This window comes from Paroedura picta, chromosome 1 (assembly GCF_049243985.1).
Source record: "Paroedura picta isolate Pp20150507F chromosome 1, Ppicta_v3.0, whole genome shotgun sequence".
NCBI classification, from domain to species: domain Eukaryota; kingdom Metazoa; phylum Chordata; class Lepidosauria; order Squamata; family Gekkonidae; genus Paroedura; species Paroedura picta.
The window spans coordinates 176,262,595-176,280,678 of NC_135369.1; the positions used below are offsets into that span (position 1 = coordinate 176,262,595).

Genomic DNA, 18,084 nt, shown 5'->3' on the forward strand with positions numbered 1-18,084 from the left:
CAGTGGTTGAGAGTAGAGGAGTAAACTACCCCCCCCACCGGGCCTCAGTAAAAGGCGTTGAGTGGTCCCCGGTGAGTGGTCCCTGGTGATAAAAAGGTTGGGGACCACTGCCCTAAGGAGTCTCAAAACAGTTTACAATTCCCTTCCCTTCCGCTCCTTATAACAGGAATTTTGTGAGGTAGGTGGGGCTGAGAGTGTTCTGAGAGAACTGAGATAGTCTCAAGGATACCCAGCTGGCTGCATGTGAAGGGATGGGGGGAATCCAACCCAGTTCTCCAGATCAGAGGCCACCTCTCTTAACCACTACACCAGTGGTCCCCAACCCTCGGTCCGGGGACTGGTACCGGTCCGTAGATCAGTCGTACCGGGCCGCGGCTCCTCGTCCTCCTCCCCAGCTGCTGCCTTGGGGGCTGCCCTGCCACTCTGCTGCCGGCTCACCTTTGGTGATCTCCAGTGGCCACCATGGCTGGGGCTCCCCCTCAGCGTGGCACCGCGCAGCTTCTGCTGGCAGCAGCCCCCAGCAGGCAGTGGGAAGTCAGTGGTGCCAGCGGGAAAGCAAGTGGAGCAGGGGCTCAAGCGGCCGCGGCATCCCTTGGCAAGACTACCCCCAACCCCGGGCCTTAGTAAAATTGTCAAGCGTTGACCGGTCCCCAGTGATAAAAAGGTTGGGGACCATTGCATTATACCATGAGGGATCAGCTCAGTGATCCATAGCTCAACATTCTGTTTCACACAATGGTCAACCAACCCCCCCCCCCCGAAAGCCTACAATCAGGGCAAGGAAGCCCAAATCCCAGCATGCATGTGTATACATGCGCACATGAGCACATACATACCCACACATGCTTTATTGCCATAACCATCCTGTGAGACAAGCTAGGCAGAGAAACAGCACATTGTTTAAGTTCATCCAACAAGATTTATAGTAGAACAGAGCTTAGATTTTCGGTCACTCCCACCCCTTGTCTGATTATGGCACCACTTTAGGGTGGCCCAAATTTTCTTGACCGAGGACCTACTCTCCTTCCTTTTCTGGTCAAGTGACCTTTATCTGGTATGTGGTATTCTGGCATATTCAGTAATAAATCCTCATAAGAAGTTAACTGTTCTTGTTTGTTCTCTTGATCCTTTCCGGGAAGACCAAAACATAGTCCTCATACATGGTTCACATGCTCCCCCCACCCCAGAGCGCTCCCACTCCACCGGAGCGCTCTGGACCTGCTGTGTCATTGCACTGTTGCATTGTTGTGCTGTTATATCGTATTGTCGTGCTGTTACAACCACTGTTGTTAATATTATTGTATGATTATTAGCGCAGATTGGTTCATGTATGGTTCAGCAATGCTGCCAGAGGTTTTATACCCACACTTTGGTAACCAGGATGGCACAGGCTGACGGGAGTAATGACAGCAGCAAGGGATAGGGGATGAAACGGCCTGACTTCAAGGCTTGACGTAATAGAATTCTGGCTCCGCCCATCCTTCAAACAATATACCTGAGCAACAGAGGTCAAACCACAACAGCTACATCAAAAAACTAAGGCTAGGAAAACTGGAAATGCATCAGAGGGTGGAAACAGCACACAGAACAGTTTTGCAGGAGCCCCATCAGCACTGGAGATCAATACACCAAATGTCAGGGCAGGCTTTCTCAACCAGGGTTTTGTGAAACCCTGTGGTTTCTCAATGGCCCTGGAAGGGTTTCTTTGAATAGGTGGGAGTTAATTAATTTTTAATATATTTTTTTACATTTGTTAAACATTTATCTGGTGACAGCACCATATATGGTCGTGTCAAACTGCCTCACCCTCCCAAAATGGCCAACGATGGGCCTGGAGGGAGTGGGAAGGGGAGGGTCCCCCAGGTGGGTCCGTATGCAGCGATGCTTCCCAACCGTATTCCGCATGATAGCGCCACTTTTGGGGTTTCTCGAAGCCTGAGGAAAGTTACAAGGGTTTCTCAATGGTAAAAAAGGTGAGAAAGGCTGGGCTAGAAGCACCCTCAGTACAATCCAGAAGTTGTAGCACAGTATTTTCCAGAGAGACCGCCATGAACCTCAGCTAGAGGATGATTATGACCTCATCCGCTTACTTAATTAAAATATGATCTACCATAGAACATGAGAACTCCAAGGCTTTACTGCAAGGTCTGTCACTCTTCTCCAGTGAGGCAGGACTGCAATGTCAGAGAAAGATACATGCTACCTAAGAACAGGAGTGCAGAGCTACATTTATAGACTGAAGTGCTCTGAGAAGGATTACAATAAAATCAGAGTCCAGTAGCACCTTTAAGACCAACAAAGATTTATTCAGAGCTTAAAGGTGCTACTGGACTCTGATTTTATTGTGCTACTTCAGACCAACATGGCTATCCATTTAAATCTGAGAAGGATTGCAAGTGCTTGTGGCTGTCTGTCACCATAGCCTCCAAAGTCCACTAACTATCAAAGGAAAACATGTTTAGTATTCTTCCTGCTCTGTCAATCATTTAGAAAAAAATTTCTTCCACCAGTCATTTCCCGCATAAAGCAGTTAAATGAAAGGACAGACCTGGTGTCCTGAAGTGGGAGGGGGGAACCCCACAGCCAATGCAATTTCTCGATTTCGCCCCTCTCCCCATCACCGAGAGCTACTTGGGGAGCACATTACGCCGAAACGCAAGCTCGTAAATATCATTAAAAACCATAACGATACAAAATGTGCAATACATAGAACAGAGGGAGACATTTCCCAGTTGGGCTTCTGATGGTTCCCGATTGCTTCTATTTCCTGAATAGAATGAAGTAACCACAATAACATTTTTAAAGCATAATTTCCTTGGCGGAGAACATCGCTAAAGGTTAACTAGTTAGAGATCGACTTGCAGAGGGAAGCCCTGACGGAACGTAGAAGGCAAGCAGCATGCTTTCCCAACAAGATGGCTGCATAAATCCCATGGCGAAGCAGAAACCTGCCGTTAAAAGGTACTGCTAAGTACCGAATTGAAAGGTACGGCAAGGTACATTCCCAAACGTTTGTCATTCAAGATTTAGCAAAATGAGGGGCCATCCAGTAGGGCATTAGAGCAGGGGCAGTCAACCTGTGGCCCTCCAGATGTTCATGGACTACAATTCGCATGAGCCCCTGCCCGCGTTTTCACCATTGCAAATAATGGTGCAATACTGCACGTTTGCAGGCAGGGGTTCATGGGAATTGTAGTCCGTGAACATCTGGAGGACCACAGGTTGACTACCCCTGCATTAGAGCACAAATCCTCACCGTGCTTTACTGGGAGTCAGTCCCATGGAATAGAGCCAAATAAAAATTCTGACCAGAACCGGGTAGGATTGCTCTCTGAAGTATTCCTAGCTGCCGACTAGGACCCTGGTTAATATCCTCTGGCTCTCGAGCACGCTAAAGAAATCTCTGCTGTGCCGCAGCAATCATGAGAGAGGAGTCGTTTCATCGGCTGAACCAGACAGACTTTCCTAGCCCTTGTCAATTGCCACGAACAGGCACCGAACGAAAATCTGTTGGCATGCGCTTATAAAAAGGATTTCCCAACAGTGCCTTGTGGCTGAAGGCTATCACATTTATAAACAGACCTTTTGGTTAATTTAAACTACCTTCAATAGCCAGCTAAACGGTTGTCATGTTAACGAGATCCATTTTTACATCCGCTCGGTATTTGTGTTTCCAAACATGAATCCTTCTGATCGATACGGGTGCATCTGGGCAGGCAATACGTAGCAGAGGATTTACTGCGGGGATATAATGCCATCTGCTGCTATAGCAGGGGAAGAGGCAAACGGACAACCGGGTCTTCCCGGTGAAAGAATGCTCAACTTTTATTATGTCTGAGAAACACGTAGACCAGGGTTTCTCAAGCAGAGTTTCTTGAAGCCCTGGGGTTTCTTGACAGCCCTGGAAGGATCATCAGAATGGGTGAGAGTTAATTACTTTATTATATATTTTAAAAACTTAGTAAACCTTTATTGGAACATATGACCATACATGCCCATGTCGCTCCCCTCCTTGAGCAAATTAGATCAGCGTGGCTCTCCTTAATACCCATAAGGTGTCATCTGTTTGTATGAGCTGAGGGGGGGAAGGCTGGCCACTGCTGTCTAGACTTGGTTGTATTGTAGATGTAAGGGGTTTTATGGTGGGTTTAACATACCCCAATGAGCCTCTTGTGGCGCAGACTGGTAAGACAGCTGACATGCTGTCTGAAGCTGTGCCCATGGGGCTGGGAGTTCAATCCCAGCAACTGGCTCAAGGTTGACTCAGCCTTTCATCCTTTACCGAGGTCGGTAAAATGAGTACTCAGCTTGCTGGGGGGTAAACGGTAATGACTGGGGAAGACACTGGCAAACCACCCCCATATTGAGTCTGCCATGAAAACGCTGGAGGGCATCACCCCAAGGGTCAGACATGACCCTTTCTCTGTCGTCCCCTGCTTGCACAGGGGATACCTTTACCTTTACCTTTACCATAACCCAAGCCGGTTTCAGGGGAGTGGCGGGATAGTAGTTGAATAATAAGTATGTATGTATGTAGGTACGTACGTACGAATGAATGAATTTTGAAAAATGGCCTAAGATGAGACTAGAGGCTAAGGGGAGGGGCCCCGGTTGGGTGTGTACACAGCTATGCTTCTTAGCTCTATTCTGTACCATCACACCACTTCTGGGGTTTCTTGAAGCCTGAAAGATTTTTCAGGTGTTTATCAACATTAAAATAAAAGTTGAGAAAGGCTGAAGGAGACACGCAAGTTGCAAAATCATGACGGATGCTATTTATAAACAAAAAAAACCCTAACCCATTAAGAGACAGAGTAAAGAAAAAATTAACAGAAAAGATCTCAAGTTTATTTCGTCCAATCTTCTACACTCCCACATAAAACACACTTCGCACCCATGCCCATTTCATATCATTGACTCTTTCATCTGCTAGACTTGAATCACAAAATTATTATTTTCCTATTTAACTTATTTATTTATTGCATTTTTATACCACCCTTCCATATGGCACAGAGCGGTTTACAACATAGATTCGTATTGTATACATGCTCCGGTAGGACACAGTACAATATATTCCAGAATCTGATTCAGTGAATTGTCTCAACATCATTAAATACATAACCATTAACCATTTAGCACTGAACTGTAACCCAACACAAACTCAACATTTAACCATTAATCATGTAATGGCCATTTAACGTAATGTTTGACCATAACCCAACGGTTGGTTGCCTGAGGATTGCCCTGTGATGTGTCCAGTGGGCATAGCAGGTAGCAGGGTGTTTTGGAGGACCCCCTGGGTGTTATCCACTTACTGGACCCAACCAAAGGTTTGGAGGAAGAGCTCCGTTTTGCAGGCCCTGCGAGACTGTGCTCAACATAGAGAATCTATGCTGAACTGGACTGTATAAAGCAAGGGTAGTCAACCTATGGTCCTCCAGATGTCGATGGACTACAATTCCCATGAGCCCCTGCCAGCAAACGCAGGCAGGGGCTCATGGGAATTGTAATCCATGAACATCTGGAGGACCACAGGTTGACTACCCTGGTATAAAGGACCCAACACCAGCTGACACAATGCAAGGGTTTTCAAACAATGTTCTGAGGATTCTTGTTTCTGTTTTGTTTGGGTTTTTTTACATCAAGGAATCGGCAATAAGAACATCAAAAATAGCACAAAGACAGCGTTACCTTCCTGTACTACTAGGGATGACAACCTCAAAGCAGTGCCTGGAGATCTCTTGCTATTACAATTTATCTCCAGGTAAATGAGTTCAGTTCACCTGGAACAAATGGCACCACCCTCCTCAGGCTTCATGCCCAAAATCTCCAGCAGCTGACACCACCATAGAATTAAGAAGCTTTACAGCTGATGGCCTGTCACCCGTACATATTAAAGCCCCAGCATTTCTTAGCACTGATCCCACCCACTTGTCCAGCAAATGACAAAGAGAAAATAGAAGCTGATTTTTGATACCCAGCTTTTCACTACCCAAAGGAGTCTCAATGCAGCTTACAAACACACTTCCTTTCCTCTCCCCACATCATATCCCCCGTGAGGTGAAGGAGGCTGTGAGTGCTCTAAGACAGGGGTAGTCAACCTGTAGTCCTCCAGATGTTCATGGACTACAATTCCTCATTGTAGTCCATGAACATCTGGAGGACCACAGGTTAACTACCCCTGCTCTAAGAAAACTGCTATGTGAGAACAGTTCTATGAGAACAACAAAATCAGAGTCTAGTAGCACCTTTAAGACCAACTAAGATTTATTCAAGACGTGAGCTTTCGAGTGCAAGCACTCTTCTTCAGACTATAAACTGACCATCATGACAGTGGGAATATAAAGCAAAAGTAAATTCTATTAAATTAGTATATGCCATCCGGACCTAGAGACTTATTGGTGTCTAACTTCCCCAACAGGCCTAGAATTCAGCTCTCGTCATCTCAGTTTGACGCAGTTCTTCAGACTCCCTAGAAATTGAAAATCAGGCTGCCTCCAAGAATTGGTCTAGGCACCATTTTCAAAGGCCCCAGTCTCATCTCCGCATGCCATACCCACACCTACAAAATTCCGCTCTTGAGTTTTTCCCGTCGCAATGCCGAAATGTCTTTTTAAAAAATTTATCAGCTCAGTGAAGGAATGTACTTCACACATTTAAAATGTAAAAGGTGTGAAGGACTTGCCTAAACTTTTTCTTCTGTCTTCCCACCTTGCTGCAGCCAACTTCCCAGATCTGATAGGGCTACAAGAAGAAAGTGCTCTATTTCCACGGAAGGTTTGGGGAGGAAGGGGGAGATAAGCAAATACATGCGCTCCACATTTTTAAAAAAATAGCTGGCATCAATTCTGTCTTTATATATCATAAAATTGATCTCAGGGGGAGAGGGAAGAGAACCCCAATCAGTCTATTACCAAATATACCTTTAAACAGGCAGGAATAGCTATATCAGAAAAGTCTTCATGGTCACATGATTTAGACATGGGACATTTCTTTCATCAGAATAAAGGGGGAGGGGAAAGACACAGAGTCTACCAGAATACCTGCAATTCAATTATTTTCACTCGAGTGGCTTTTCAAAGGCCTAGATAATCTGCTTCAATATAGATTACACAAAGCCTGCTAATTCACCATCACTGCTCTGCTAACTACCTAGAGACTTTATTTGTTCAATGGACTGATCCCCCCCAAAACACCCATTAGCACCTTATTTTAACATTAAATAAGTTTTGCAGCCAGTCTGCCCAGCAAGATAAGCAAAAAACACACTTTTAGGTCCACAGATCATTAAAGCGTTTTATTTCTACGAGCAGTCTTAAAAATGTTTGATTCTAAAAAAAAAAGGTTACCAAATCTCAGGTGCGCGTATTAGCCATTACCTAAGAAAGCTTCCTTTAGACCAGGAGTAGTCAACCTGTGGTCCTCCAGATGTTCATGGACTACAATTCCCATGAGCCCAAAGGCTCATGGGAATTGTAGTCCATGAACATCTGGAGGACCACAGGTTGACTACCCCTGCTTTAGACAAACTGAGCATTTGAACCACATGCTTTGCCTTGGGAATGCAGTGTAAGAGACCCGACACAAACACGGTGGGCAGTGCAGGATGAGGCAGACTAAATGGTCTGAATTAGCTTTGTTATCAAGTGAGGCCCTCTATCCATTTCTATGCATTTCCATTAGGGGGGTCCCCCAAAAAACCAAAAGGAAGCTACAGACAAAAGGGGGTCCCAGAAGTCTTTGAAACACCACACAGCCAGATTACAGCTTAGCTGTCACCAACTGCTGCTCATCAATAATACCATCAATTTACACAGGATGACAGTGGTGGGTTCTCCATCTCTGGAAATTTTTAAACAGAGGCTGGATAGCCATCTGACGGAGAGGCTGATTCTGTGAAGGCTTTAGGGGAGTGGCAGGTTACAGTGGATGAGCGATAGGGATGTGAGTGTCCATCATAGTGCAGGGGGTTGGACTAGATGGCCCATGAGGTTCCTTCCAACTCTGTTATTCTATGATTCTATGAGTTTTACAGTTCAAAACTGAAAAGGTATTTACAACAATTAAAATCTCCGACTGCATGAAAGAAGGTGGGGGAGAAAGATCTGCTTAGTCCATAAAACTTCACTGTTTCTTACTGGTTAAAGTAAGAAGACATTAAATAGCCCCCAAAAGATGGAGTAACCCCAATGGAGAGGGGAGGGGACAGCGACTGCTTAGCTTATAAAAAGCACAATAACTGTACTACAATACGTAAGTTAAAAACAAAAGCTTTAGTCACTGCCATCTTACAAAAGATTTGCTTAGGGGTGAAACAAAATTATCTCAATCTTTCTCAAGATCAACGTATCTCATCTAACTGAGGAGCTCTTTATAATTTCTGTGTTATGATTGTACCCTAAAGTTAGGGTAAATTAACTACTTTTTCTTCAAGAATGTTTCTTACGTCTCCCTCTTCTCTATTTAAAATGCAGGGGGGCAAAGCCGAGCACAATGGGAGAAATACAGTAGAAATTGCGTAAATGAGTATCTGTCAAAAGGCCAGAACTATTAAAAGAATAAATCTTGCATACCAAGCTGTGAAATATAATACAATATAGCAGAACTCTGTTAAATGTTTGAAATAGAAGACAACGCAGCGTAATCTCAAACTGTTTAATGAATATAACGGTTGAAAATATGAAGTCCTTGCATATGGCATGCAGACAGGATGTTGACTGCAAACAGATGAAAGATGCTAAGGAACAGATGACTACCACTCTCAGAAGAATACCCACCTACTGGCTAATCACACTAGAGGTGGCCAAACTAAGGCTCTCCAGATGTCCATGGACTACAATTCCCATGACCCCCTGCTGGCCAGGGGTTATGGGGACTGTAGTCCATGGATATCTAGAGAGCCACAGTTTGGCCATCCCTGCCCTATAACAACAACCCAGCAGATCCCATGTGGTTATGGAGCTTCTTGTCCAAAGAGCTTCCAGCTGCATTTCAGTGAGCAAAGGTGACCTCTGTTCAACTCCTTCCACACACCAGGCTAAGGAAGTTGGGCAAACCACTTTGGAAATGTACCTACCTTTGAAGTCCTTTGGAGCTGGTCTCCCACATACGTTTTACGGAACTGATCCAAAAACCAGAGTATTGCAAGTTCTACTTTCTCATTACTAGACCGGGGCAACTGGACGTCCATCAAAGAAATCAGCTGAAAGACTCTGAAATGAGAAAGTTATTTTCTCTTCAACATTCACAGCTAAGCCTACTCCAGAAATTCAGAGGTGAAGAAGCCATTGTAACAGCCACGTATCTTCACATAGTCTGAAAGGAATTACTGGCTTGGTTCAGACACCACTCAAAACCATGTTTAATTCAACCACTGTGGATCTGGTAAACAACTTCATTATGCTGTATAGCAGGGGTAGTTACCCTGTGGTCCTCCAGATGTCCATGGACTACAATTCCCATGAGCCCCTGGCAGCATTTGCTGGCAAGGGCTCATGGGAATTGTAGTCCATGGACATCTGGAGGACCACAGGTTGACTACCCCTGCTAGATAGTAATCCATGACTGACTTTCTCCTTATATATGTGGTCTGGTCATTTCCATTTCGTTGTGTGATGGAAGTGTGCTGAGGACACAAAAGCTTACATCTTGAATAAAGCTTTGCTGGTCTTAACAGTGCCATTGGACTCAAAATTTAACTACAGTTAATGTGACCATTCAAATGCCGGCCATTCCAATAACTATGTTATTGCTGTTGTTGTTATTATCTGTTCCACATAATAAATTTCTGGCAAGGTCTTTGAGGAGCTGGTCTCATGGCTTAAGTGCCACTCAGTGCTTAGCACCCACTCAGGGCGGCTGTCCCACCCCTGAGTGCCTCCTCCTCCAACCGGCTTGCCTGTCGGTCCAGCGGCCAGCCACTACACCATGCGTATTGAAAATCCTAACCACTACACCAAGCTGTGTATTTTAAATCCTATTTCAATATTTTAAATGTTCACCACTTGGAGGTCCTGAGTTGGGTGGAAAGGCAACCTAGAAATGTACTAAACAACACAGATACCGAAAAGTGAACTGCAGTTATAATATTAAAGAACTGTCAGCTGCAGCGTCTTATAGCGTCTGTTACTGACCCTGTAAGCCCCATTAGCTCCCTGGCCTTTCCCCTCTATCCTGCCTTAACGGATTTGGCACTTCCAGTCCAGTTCCAGAGAGCTCCTTGAAGGCTGAAAAGCATTTCAGGGGCTCCTCCATGATCAACAGACTGAAAAAGGCCGCTGCAACCTTTAACTTCATTAACAAAACATACTGCAGGTATCACTAATTTCAATATTACCTTTTTATAGGATAACACTTTTAAATTGATATACTTCATAAGAAATTGCACAAGAACCTCCATGTTGAGAAGCAGTGAACTTCTTGCTGATGGATTCTTGGAACAAACAGGGTGAAACTAGTACAGCATTCCTTCTTGGTAAGCTTCCTCAGATTGGCACAGCCTGATTCAAAGAGGCAGTTCTTAGTTTCTCAAATGGCAGCCGGAGCTACCTGTCCAAAGCAGCCAATTAATTTGCTCAACAGCAGCTAAACAGCCTGCCCTTTGCCTTGAGGTCTGCCAATCAATGTCCCACTGAAATAGATTCAAATGAGTAGCTGCGTCGGTCTGAAGTAGCACAATAAAATCAGAGTCCAGCAGCACCTTTAAGACCAACAAAGATTTATTCAAGGCGTGAGCTTTCGAGTGCAAGGGTGCTTGCACTCGAAAGCTCACGCCTTGATTAAATCTTTGTTGGTCTTAAAGGTGCTGCTGGACTCTGATTTTATTGTGCCACTGAAATAGCTTAAGGATCCTTCCCCTGCATGGGTTCCTGCAGGCTAAAAAATGAGGCCTCGCTAAAACGATTGTGCATTCACACTGCTCCTCCCCAAAACAAAACACACTGGGCCACAGCAGTCTGAAACTCGTAAACCCACCTTTTTTCATGTGTACAGAGTAACAGGACACTTACCGACAGGACAATTCACCATCCATCGCGTCATGTTCATCAGTGCTAGTGTAAGTTAACCTTCCTCCCACAACAGTTCCAACAAGATATACAAGCCATGCCAAGCGTCCTGATAGTGGAAGAACAAAAAAAAAGGGGGGGGTTGGTTTAAGATTTCATGAAATATGTCATTCATTTCTTCATAGTCCTAGACCAGCCTTTCTCAATTTTTTTTACCACTGAGAAACCTCTGAAACTTACTTCAGGCTTCGAGAAGCACCAGAAGTAGCACAATCATGCAGAATATGGTTGGGGAGTATAGCTGTGGACACGCCCACCCCTTTCCCACCACCTTCAAGACAATCATTGGCGATTTTGGGAGAGGTGGATGGGTTGACATGACCATACACATAGTTCATATCACCCGATAAATGTTTAACAAATGTTTAAAAATATGCATGTAAAAGAAACAATTAATTCCCACCCATTCAGGAAACCATTACTATTATTATTATTATTATTATTATTATTATTATTATTATTATTATTATTATTATTATTATTATTATTATTTTGATTACCTGCCACTCCCGGATGGCTCATGGCGGGTTACATGTGTCTGAATAAACCTCCTCCCATAAAAACCCCATTAAAACTACAGACATAAAAACAACACAATTCATTAATCAAGAAGATGAAAATACGGCGGAAAAACTCATTCAACTATTCTCATTCCTCCAATACAGTGGTCCCCAACCTGTGGGCCACGGCCCAGTGTGGGGCCGCAAAGGCCATGGCGCCGGGCCGCTGCTCCCTCTCCCCGCCCCCCCGCAGTAAAAAACTTCCCAGGCCGCAAGCTTGCGGCCCGGGAAGCTTCTTACTGCGGGAGGGCGGGGAGAGGGAATCAGGGCCAGGCTGCGCATCGCGCATGCGCGGCCCGTGTGGGCGTGGCCTGCGGGTGCGGCCCGCTGCGTGGGCGTGGCCAGTGCGGGCGTGGCCAGTGCGGGCGCGACCCGTGGGCATAGTCCGCGTGGGCGCGGCCCGATGCCCTGCCGGTCCCCAGCCTCAGAAAGGTTGGGGACCACTGCTCCAATAAACATCTCCTGGAGGGGAGGGGTGGGAGGATGGGCACAGATGGAACTTGCAAACCGCCTCTCATACCGCTCTGTCCTGGAAGGGGAGGCCAAGCAGATCTTCCTAGCCGCACCGGCCTCAACCATAGACCTGGTGGAAGAGCTCCGTTTTGCAGGCCCTACGGAACACCGAAAGCTCCTTCCGGAGGCATCAAGAAACCCCAGGCTTTCATGAAACCCTGGCTGAGAAAGCCTGTCCTAGACATTTTCTCGTCTGTGTTGGCAACTGCTAATATTGATGTCATAATGGAAATGATCATTTCTTGAAAGCGCTTGGTCCTTCTTGGAACAGACTGGTAAACATTGGAGACATCTGATGCAAGGCTTCTTTTCATTGTTCACACCTGCAACATGGTTACTCGCAGTGAGAGAGGATATGAAGATGAAAGCTGGTATTCTGCCAGAAATGCTCCATTGGTCTCAGATGCCAGAATAAAATATCAATATCCTTTGCCATTTTTACTGGCGTTCTGAAATGTGAAGAATTACTGCCAAATGTCAATGCTCACTAAGCTCATGTTCTACGATTTTTTAAAAAAAGAACCTTAATAAAAATGCAACTGGATTGTCTTTATTATTGTCCAGAAACACTAATGCAAACGCACAAATAGCAGAAACTCGGTGAAGGTTATTGACTCCCACATACCCAATCAGTTGAGGCTGAATTTCCAGGGCTATGAATGAAATTTGCTTTTTGTTACAAACCTTGCTTTGGGTATACCCATCCCAGTGAATTATGCCATCCTATTGAGATATCTGGAGGCAGAAGCAAGGATCGGTGTTTTAAATTGCGTTTTTACAGCCCAACCTCAAAGCCCTGCTAGCTAAAACCCAGTTGTCTTCAGAGTGGGACGTGCCTTGTGGGGTTCCACAGGATTCAGTTTTATCCTCCTTTATATTCAATCTCTAGGTAAAGCCCTTAGGAGAAATCATACATAGCTTTGGAATTGGCTGTCGTCGATATTCTGACACCCACCCCTGTTTCTGTCTAAATCTCCTAGAGATGTCGTAGAGGCCTTGAACCACTGTCTGACAATTGGGGTTAAATAGCAAAGAGTTACAAAATGATTCTGAATTCCGGTAAGACGTAAGCGATGCTAGTTGGGAAGGCTGAAAAGTTAAAAGACATCGTACTTTCCACCTTTGAGGTTCAGTTGATGCTTGCTGACTCAGCCAAGAGCTTAAGGTTTACACTGGACTCAGTGTAGGTTAATAAAAACCTGTAGCACCTTTAAGACCAACAAATATTTATTCGGGGCATGAGCTTTCGAGTGCAAGGACTCCTCGTTAATGCAGCTGCAAAATATGCTTTCTTCCAACTTGGTTAAGCCTGGAAGATGGTCCCTACCTTGGCTCACCTGACCTAGCCACTTGGATCCAGGCCAAGGTAAGAAGAAGAAGAGTTGGTTCTTATATGCCGCTTTTCTCTACCCAAAATTACTGTTAGGTGGACTGAGAACCAGTTGACAGATCGCACCCAAAGGGTGCTTGTTTATGGTTCGTCATCTTCTTGGAGAGGGTAACGAGCGGAGTGCCTCAGGGATCTGTCCTGGGCTCTGTGTTGTTCAACATATTCATAAATGATTTAGTTGGAACAGAGGGGGTGCATATTAAATCTGCAGGTGATACTAAACTGGGAGGGGTAGCAAACACACCAGAAGACAGAATCAGGCTAGAAAACTGGGCTAAAATGAATTTTAATAATGATAAATGTAAAGTTCTTCATTTAAGTAGGAAAATCAAATGCATAAGATGGGTGAAACTTGTCTTAGTAGTAGTATTTGTGAAAAAGATCTGGGAGTCTTAGTAGACCGGACACTGAACATGAGTAAGCAGTGTGACTCGGTGGCTAAAAAGGCAAACCAGATTTTGGTTGGTATTTTAAAAAGTACAGTGTCCAGATCATGTGAGGCGATGTTACCACTTTTCTGCACTCTGTTTAGACCTCACTTCTGTGTTCAGTTTTGGGCACCACCACTGAAGAAAGATGTAGACAAACTGGAGCATGTCCAGGGGAGGAATACGAAAGATGGTGAGGGATTTGGAGACCAAGTCGTATGAGAAAAGGCTGAGGAAGCTTGGTCTTTTTAGCCTGGAGAGCAGACAATTAAGAGGTGATATGATAACAATCTTCACATACTTGAAGGGCTGTCATATAGAAGATGGAGCAGAGTTATTTTCTGTTGCCCCAGAAGGGCGGACCACAATCAGTGGGTTGAGATTATTTCAAAAGAAATTTCGGCTAAACATCCAGAAGAAGTTCCTGACAGAGCAGTTCCTCAGTGCAACAGGCTTACTTGGGAAGTAGTGAGTTCTCCTTCTTCGGAAGTTTTTAAGCAAGAGGCTAGATAGACATCTAACAGAAATGCTGATTTGGAAACGTCCATTTTTTTCGTGCAGCGGATTTTATTAACTTAGGCAGATTACGAGAGGGTGGTGAGGAAGGGATGTGACAGTGATTGTCTCTTGTAGTCTTTCCTTGCATGCCCAAGGAATTGCTAATTGCCACTGTGGGGTGGTAGGTGAATTCCCTCCAGGCCAGGCTGGATTCTGGAGATTATTGGTGGGGGGGAAATTTGGGCATGAAATTGGTTTCACTGTGGGTGAGTAGGGAGTTGTGAGTTCCTGCATTGTGCAGGGGGTTAGACTATATGACCCTGGAAGTCCCTTTCTGTTCATGGAGGTTTGTTGGTTTATGCAGAGCAAAATCCATAAAAACAGCTCAGCTGTGTGAGCAGGCTACTCAGCTGTTTAGATCAGAAACAGCTGAGTGGCAGGGGCTGTTCCTGCTGCTCAGCTGTTTCAGGTTCTAAACAGCTGAGCCATGTGGTTTAAACTGCTCTGTGTGGCTCAGCTGTTTAAAGGTGTTTTTCTTGGGCAGTCAGTCCAAGAAAGCTCCTTTAAACAGCTAAGCAGTGCACAGCAAATTGCTCCCATGCTCAGCTATTTAAAAGGGCTTTCTTGGGTTCAGCCCTGGACCATTGAAACCATATTTGAACCCCTCCTTTCTGCTCCTCATGAAAAGTGGCAGAGAATGGAAAGCAGGGGTCAGAGACCTGTATTCAGCAGTTTGGTTCACAAGCCAACCTCCTGGTTCGTACACGTTCTTGGTTCAGCAACGAACCACAAAAATGTGGTTCATGCCCATCCTTAACCATGACCTTCCCAAAGCATAACCAATGTTCTGTCATTATTGGACCAAGTCACCTCACTTCCTAGTCCCTGCATATTGAATATTGGCTGCTCTTCTCAGACCTGATTCTGTAAACCAAGTGCTCATTTCTAAAACTCAGTATTTCCCAATTAAGTATAGTTTCACAGCCAGAATCACCATATCTGAATGCTCCAATACTGGCAAAACTGCTGCTTATAAACTGTAACACAGATTAATATACTCTGCAAAATTTGAGTTTAAACTCAAAAGCAATTCAGTCAGCACATGGGGTATTCTGGTAATGATCTTGACTTGGTCCCTATTCACAGAAAACAGAATTCATTTTCCACCATAATACTCTGCGCTTACTTCCGCTACTTAAAAACATTCAGCTCTGTTGTTTTTCCAGCTGCTTAAAGAGAATATTTTTTTTCTTTACCAAAAATAATTATTGCTGTAATAATCTGTAATTATGTTTTATAACAGCAATAATCCCAAAGAAATCAGTCATTAACATAGATCACAAGTAATCGTTAACTACTGTTAATGACCCATTTCTTGGGGATTATTGTTTTAGTAAACCATGACTGCATCATAATCGATACAGAGAGCAAGACAATATAATAAAATGAGGTCTTAATATTATATTAACTTATTTTGCAACATTAAAAGCCATTAAACATCTAAATTAAAGTGTGTACAACTAAGGGAGGTAACATTTATTGTTCTGTGCTAACAGAAGTGTTTAGTTTGCAGGAAAGAAATTGAATATTATGTAAAGAGCACAAAGTACTGCCGATATTCAGGGCAGGAAAGCGTCAAAATTACTGGATGGCAAAAGTTGATCCGAGTACTCTAGATATCCCATTGTTCACATGTACTGGCACAACAGATTGGGACACTAAGTATCTGAAGGACTTCGTTTTCTGAAGGCCATGAACTGCTGTCCCCTTCAAAAGGTGGGACTCTAATTTCAGTAATAATTTCTATCAAGTCCTTAATGCACTTTTCTCAACATTATCTCAGCAACCTGAAGGTGAGGATATTACTATTCCAGATAGGGAAGTGAGGGTAAGAGAAAGGATACCAGATGCTACCTAGGGAGTTCACTGGGTGGTTCATCAGCATACCCATATCAGGACTTCAATGCTGCCAAAACAGGAAATTATATTTCCTGGGGAAGTTTCCCACTCCTTTTAAAAGATCAGCAAGACATCTAGTGACCATGGAACTAGGTTAGCCTCTATAACCATAACTACATTAGCCTCTCTCTAAAACAGGGATTCCTGAAGAGCCTCTTGTGGCGCAGAGTGGTAAAGCAGCAGACATGCAGTCAGAAAGCTCTGCCCATGAGGCTGGGAGTTCAGTCCCAGCAGCTGGTTCAAGGTTGACTCAGCCTTCCATCCTTCCGAGGTCGGTAAAATGAGTACCCAGCTTGCTGGGGGGTAAACGGTAATGACTGGGGAAGGCACTGGCAAACCACCCCGTATTGAGTCTGCCATGAAAATACTAGAGGGCGTCACCCCAAGGATCAGGCATGACCCAGTGCTTGCACAGGGGATACCTTTACCTTTACCTTTAAAACAGGGATTCCCAACCAGGGGTCCATGGACCCCCGCAGTCTGTGGGAGCTCCAGAGGGGGTCTATGGCCTTTCCCCTTCTGCCTAAATGGACTTGGCCACAAACTACAGTGCTGGCTCCCTCCAGCCAGAAGGTAGGCTATGGGCGTGAAAATCAAAAGGGGGGGGGGAGTAGGTTGTGGCATGGTATGGGGGTTCCAGGCTGTCTTCTCGGCTCCTGCCCTTCTTTCAGCCTACATGGGTCAAAGCTACCGTAGTAGTATTGAAGGTGAGAGGAGGGAGTGAAAGAAGGGTACAGGGTGCAGATGATACTACTTCCAGGGGCCATGGCAGGGAGGTGTGGCCAGCTGACATCACTTCTGGGAGTCCTCGAAGCAGAAGGAGGGAGTGAAAGAAGTGTGTAGGTGGTGATGTCATTTTCGGTAACATGTCAGTCTCAAGGGGCGTGGCAGGGAGGTATGGCCAGCTGACCTCACTTCTGGGGGCCTTCAAAGCCTGAAACTTTATTTCAGGGGCTCCTCCTTGGTCAAAAGGTTGGAAAAGGCTGCTCTAAAATACAGCTAGTATATGTTTTGAACATGAACATTCCACAATGTTCTGGAGCTCTTCCGCCAGGTCTTTGGTTGAGGTCACAGCCAGGAACAACGGGGGGCCCTCCTCAGGTTATGCAATAATATCCAGTGTATCCCACCCTAGGGAGTGGACGCCTGCAGGGATGGGGGGAGGGATTATACCGCCAATCTTGTTTTATCCTCTTTTATCTATGTCTTGCTGTTTTGTTATGGGATGGGGTTTTATCATGTTTTTTTTTTGGGGGGGGGGTTATATTGTACCTCCCAAGAGTCCCTGGAGAGTGGTGGGATAAAAATCGAAAGAATAAATAAATAAAAATAAAACAACACAGCAGCTCAGCTAGTCATTGCTATGACTCTCCTTGATTTTGTTAGACCCTCGCGCTGCACTGACAAAAGCAACCAAACCTACTAAAGGTAAATCAGTAGGAGAAAAGGGCAACAAATTCCACTGGGGGGCTGCCGAATCCCCAGTTTGTTTGGCTATCAGCATGCAGCTGTCTTATGGTGATCCTGTAGGGCAGCGGTACCCAACCTTTTCCTGGTTGAGGAGCGCTTCCAGTGGTGGGAGAGAGCCGGTGGCCCGGGCGCCGCACATGTGCGTTTCCGCCCGCCAGCAGGGCACAAACACACAAGCTCTGCAGCACCCTGTATGCACA

The 18,084-nt window shown here is 45.1% G+C and overlaps 1 protein-coding gene across 2 annotated transcripts in view; it reads right to left on the minus strand.

Annotated features, from left to right (window-relative positions):
• RANBP17 (RAN binding protein 17) overlaps positions 1–18,084 on the minus strand; it is a 270,399-nt gene that overhangs the window by 209,522 nt on the left and 42,793 nt on the right. For both annotated transcript variants that reach the window (XR_013226934.1, XM_077312908.1), the window contains exons 13-14: positions 11,010–11,115; positions 9,077–9,212 (exon numbers count right to left, since the gene is read on the minus strand). Coding sequence is in view for 1 of the 2 variants with exons in the window: in XM_077312908.1 (XP_077169023.1) it covers positions 9,077–9,212; positions 11,010–11,115 (242 nt within the window). In the remaining variant the exon portion in view is untranslated. The remainder of the gene's footprint in view (positions 1–9,076; positions 9,213–11,009; positions 11,116–18,084) is intronic.